Source organism: Acartia tonsa, chromosome 5, assembly GCF_053477335.1.
Source record: "Acartia tonsa isolate MP-2025a chromosome 5, ASM5347733v1, whole genome shotgun sequence".
Taxonomy (NCBI): Eukaryota; Metazoa; Arthropoda; class Copepoda; order Calanoida; family Acartiidae; genus Acartia; species Acartia tonsa.
In genome coordinates this window covers 47,677,957-47,683,203 of record NC_137264.1, presented here as the reverse complement: position 1 = coordinate 47,683,203, position 5,247 = coordinate 47,677,957, and the positions used below count along the sequence as shown (strand labels likewise).

Sequence of the window (5,247 nt, the reverse complement as noted above, 5' to 3'; positions counted from 1 at the left end):
TCTAAATTTTTACAAAAACTAGGCAAAACATTTATTTTTTGTTGTTGATAGCAATATCTTATTCTTTTAGTCCTATTTATAAATAGCTTTACACTAAAATGTTTAGATTTAATTGTTTCAGCACTTGTACAATTGGTCAGATGACTTTAATTAATAATAAAGGTCCCCGAAATCCTTATACCAACAAGTTGGTGATTTTGATTATTTCTTCAAACCTTATTCCAATGACAGCATATGAGCTTTCTAGCAGCTAAGTAAGAAGGCAAAATTTATATCGATAAACAACCTTCTGCAATGTGTTAGGTCTTTGAATAAAGAATGTTTGTAGCTATCTGTTTATACATCTATACTCTAAATTTATTCGCCTTATAATATTCTACACCCCCTGTGTATTCTCCAACCCCCCCCCCCCCCTGATACACCCTCCTATTACAACAAAGGGGGGTGTCAAGGTAAAAGAAACACATCCATCTTAAATCAAAGAGGGGTGTAAAGAATCCTCTGCACGCCAGCGACATATACTTATTATTTTAGGCAAAGAAAGATGTTTATCTTAAGCAGAAGTACCTTCATGATTTCCACAGTTTTACTTCTGTTACTAAGCTCTGTTCATGAAAGCAGCGGCAAAAAGAAAAAATCGTAAGTTTTCATTTGAGTATAGTTATTAATTTCATTGCATAAATTGTGTATAACCTTTAAAGAGTGTTGTTGACTTCAGTCCGAGCAGCTTATAGTGCCTATAAAAATGATGTCATACAATTCAACTGACCAATGATAGCCCTGTATACATTTATCATTGGCCAATGGTGAAATGTATATTTGCCTATCAAAGGTCATTTGTTTTATATACCGTCATTTTTTTTAAAGCACTAGGTATTAACTACTTCACAACCCACAACTAATTAAACTCTACTATATTTAGGTCTACTTGGGTAGATACAGTACTTCCTGGTACAGTTCTTCTACCTCCCATCATATCGGTAAGTAAAAGAAAAGAAAGTAATTCTGTAATTAAATATAATATAAAATTTCAAAAAGCATTTTGCTTAATACTTGATGAATGGACCTTTCATAATTTCTATCCAATTTTTCTCTTCATCCAATGAATTTTAAAATATACCACGCCAGGCTACAATTGAATCAAGACAAAAGTAAGTGCCGAGCTCTGGGACCTATGTATGGTGAAATTAGACATAAAACCCTGATGATTCCAGGTATATATTCTGATGCCGTATAACCATGAAAAGAAAAGCAAAGATTATTTATTTAAAATTTTGAACAACTTTGCTTTTATGAAGTTTTTCATAAAACCTCTCTATGCATGATTTATTTAAGGCTGAATTTCTGTGACCTTAGCAAAGCAACTGATAAAAATGGCCATTAATTAAATCCCTTCAGGAGTGGTTTTATGAAGAACTTTATAAAAGTAAACTTGTTCAAAATTTTAAATAAATAATCTTTGCTTTTCTTGTCATGATTATGCGTCAACTCCTAGGGGGTGAAAATTGAACTTGAAATTTTCAAATCTAATTTTCTTAAAAAGATCCCGCTGAAATATTTTGGTTTTACCTGGAATCATTATGGTTTTATGTCTAATTTCACCATACATAGGTCCCAGAGCTCGGCACTTACTTTTATCTTGATTCAATTGTAGCCTGGCGTGATACTTGATTCTTTAGGAGACAATAGGCACAGGGCAACCACTACATCATCAACAGCAAACACATCAGCCACAACAGCCTTACACGCAACCTCCACAGGTTATTAATAGCACAGCTTCTCTACAACAATGTCTTGTCAGTTTGTCCATCCAAAAAACAAATTGGAATAATGTAGAATAGATCACTGTCCCAATGGTAATGAAAAATATCATAGTCTTTTAATCATTTTTATGTTTTTATTATAATTATGTATTATTGTTTATTAACAACAATGATTATTTACCTAAAACAAATTTTGAAAAATGTACCCACCCCCAACCCCCCTTATATTTTTAAAAGCGAAGCTTTTCTATAATTAGGATCCGTCCGTACGTACGTAACGGATAGCTCCTTTTCGTTAATTTAGGCATATTAGAATTGTCCTATCAATTTCAAACTTTGCCTGATGTTTCCTATAGGAGTTAGGTACTAGTTAGAAAGCGAAGCAACTTTATAATCGTTACCAGAAAGACCGTATGTCCATTTTAAACATGTTGCATTTCAACATTTTTAACAACAAATTTTTATGTGATAAAATTATTTAATTGGTCTGACAACAAAGTACAATGTAATAAGTGAAGCATCTTTATAATCAAGTCCTCAAAATGTAAGTATGTCATTAAACAATATCCTGAGCTCGATCTTTAAATCGTTTATAGGTGATTTAAACCGGGGCGATTCATTTGGCGCACCATCAAATTATTAATATCAATCTTTAAAGGGCGAATATAGGTTTGATATAATATGAGCTTATTTCAAAGGTGCCATTATATAGATTATAAATAACTTAAGGATATTGACATATCTAATTGTATAAGTCTGTTTATAGCTTAAAACCTTTCTAACTCAAGATAATATTATGTAATAAGTGTGGTTCCCTAAGAACTTAATTACCCTAGCATCACACAAGGCTTTGTAGCAAGGTTGAATTAAAAAGCTTTCGTTAAAGGATAGTCGTAATAACGTGGAAACCAATTAATCAGGGGTAAATATACCCATCTTCTACCTTAATACAAATTATATAAAGTAAAATATTTAAAAGTTTAAAAAACCATCAAATAATGTAAAAAGTAAAAAAAAAATAATTGATAAAATTTTCTTGGAGGAAGAATGATTTCAAATCCCTGTTTTTTTAAGGTTCGTGTGTGTGTGTGTTAAAATTGCGTACATTAGGGTTTTTATATTTTCCAGAATTAACCAATGATCTTTGTACAGAAAATAAACTTTAAGACGTATTATCTACCCTCGTCAAAACTATTGGTGCACTTCTACGCAAATTATTTCTACGCTTTTTAAAAATTGAATTAAAGAGTATATAATCTAAATTAATAAACATTTAAATTATCATTTAAGATGCGTGCCATTGTAATAGTCAATCAAACTTAAGCAAAATAGTCAAAAAAAAGTCTTGTAAAGGGCTAAAATAAACCGTTTGTCGTCAATCTCATTTATCATATGTTCAATTGAAACAGAAAATTGCAAAATCTACTTAAGGATTTTTTTGAATTTTTAAATTTGGCATAGATATTCTAAAAGTATGAAATGGCACCTTTCATATAAGCTCATATCATATGGAACCTATATTCGCCCTTTAAATCGAATATGCATGGGTGATTTGAATCGGGCAGTGGCGCGGGCCCGGCGCGCCAATGCCACTCACCGAGTGGCATTGGCGGTTTAAATCAGGGTGATTTATTTAATAAATAAATATTTTTTTTTAATTACTTTAATATTTTATTGCAAAACTATCGTGAAAACATTTTTATAGTTATTTTTAAAATAAATTATATATTAATGTTTTATATAAAATACTATACTGACACGGTATTTTATATAAAATACCTTACTGACACTGCTTAAGTAATAAAGTTGTACTAGCGCGGATCAATATTTTAGTGAGTGCGCAAGCGATTTAACAACACCGCACCGAAAATCTTTTTAAAATCAGGTGCGCTGTGGCTTACCACCAGCGCGCCTACGGTTCACCTCTGAATCGCCCCGATTCAGCGCGGCATAAAAACGATTTAAAGATCAAGCTCTGTATTTAAGCAGTTTTTCAACAGATCTACTTACAATTTTGTTTCGTTCGACTTTAGTACATTTATATTCTGATTATACAGTTCTGACACTCTACTCAAGTGTTATTGTTTAATTGTTCTAAAGTTTCAGAGCTTTGCTTTTATAGATTTTGTCATCCTTGTTAAATAATATATATTTGTAAGTGTGAGAAATTAACGGAAATGGACTTAAAATGTTCTCTTTGCTTCCTATAAAGTTTCATGGAGGGAGGGGACATTGGACTGTTTGTTGCACCAGTCCCCAAAGTTTTATAATAACGTTTTCTACATCTTTGGCTTTACAACTTTAGGGACCTTTATTAAATTATGATTGGTTGATCCATTAAGTTGAGTATTTAAGGGGTAATTTTGTGTATCAACATTGGGGATTTACATCAATTTATCAGCAATTGTCTTATCCCTTTAGAATTCTGGGGGAAATCTTGAGTGATACCAATGGAATATTTAATTTATTTTGGGCAAAGTAGACAGATCCATAGTGATCTATTCATGGTTACCCGGGCAGAACTGATTAGGATTTAGGTTGTTTATTGTTATAGTAATTTCAATTGTATTTTTATTTGTAATCTTTGATCTTATGACTTAATTCAAATTTTAATGCCCAAATAAATATGTTTATGTTTATGTTTTTTGGACAAGCGGTAATGTAAAGGAAGGAGGGAAACGTCATTGTGGTGCATAGCCACGCGAGGTTTCCTAATTTAACATAACCTAACCTAGGGAACAACACTAATTTGATTACTTTCATAAAATATTAGCTTTAATCCTTATTATTTTTTCAGAATGCCTATTATAGAAATGGCGGAGTGAGTGGACTGAAGACCTCAGAATTTTCACTCATTTGTTCATTATGCATGTCAATTGCTTATCTGTTACAAAAGATTAATTAATCAGAGAGGGAGGGGACAATAGGCTGTTTATTACACTAGTCCCCAAAGTTTTAAAATAACGTTTTATTATTCATTTGCTTAATAACTTTTGGGACTTTCAAACTTTTCAACCAATAATTTTAATCTACAGAAGGGGTGATTTTGTGTATCATCAATTGGGATGTACATTAATTTATCGGCCATTGTCTTATCCCTTTAGATAATTAATTTTGAATCATTTAAATCTAAAAAAAAATTTCAATGTTTTTATGTTTTAATATCGACATTGAAAAAAATGAATATGAAAATAGTGCTTCCAGTAAAAATAAAAAATTAAATGTATTTTTATGCTTAAAATGTATGTAAAATATTAATCATTTTTAATTAATTTCTGAATAAAAATTCAACTGATTAATTATTTTTTTATTTAACTACTCAACTCACTTTGTCTGCCTGTCTGCCTATCAACTTGCAAAGCTATGATTTCACCAGCTGCTATTGAAGATAGACGTCATATTTTATTCTTATTAATGAACAACCAGTCTTCAGCTTGTCCCGTCCTTCAATCCGTTAGTATTTTTAGTGGGAAAAACCCGCGAC

The 5,247-nt window shown here is 31.3% G+C and overlaps 1 protein-coding gene across 1 annotated transcript; it reads left to right on the top strand.

The window, feature by feature from the left end:
• Positions 1 to 538: 538 nt before the first annotated feature.
• LOC145320363 (uncharacterized) lies at positions 539 to 4,964 on the top strand. The gene is made up of 4 exons (XM_080162778.1): positions 539 to 639; positions 923 to 980; positions 1,680 to 1,760; positions 4,561 to 4,964. Exons 1-4 carry the CDS (start codon positions 545 to 547, stop codon positions 4,666 to 4,668), a joined length of 342 nt encoding a protein of 113 aa, XP_080018904.1. The 5' UTR covers positions 539 to 544; the 3' UTR covers positions 4,669 to 4,964.
• The last annotated feature ends 283 nt before the right edge of the window (positions 4,965 to 5,247 follow it).

Excerpts from the sequence above, each read along its gene's own strand:
- LOC145320363 (XM_080162778.1), top strand. The coding sequence starts at position 545 with ATGTTTATCTTAAGCAGAAGTACCTTCATGATTTCCACAGTTTTACTT. Across the intron at positions 640-922 it reads AGCGGCAAAAAGAAAAAATC|GTCTACTTGGGTAGATACAG; the intron begins GTAAGTTTTCAT and ends TACTATATTTAG. Across the intron at positions 981-1,679 it reads TTCTACCTCCCATCATATCG|GAGACAATAGGCACAGGGCA; the intron begins GTAAGTAAAAGA and ends TTGATTCTTTAG.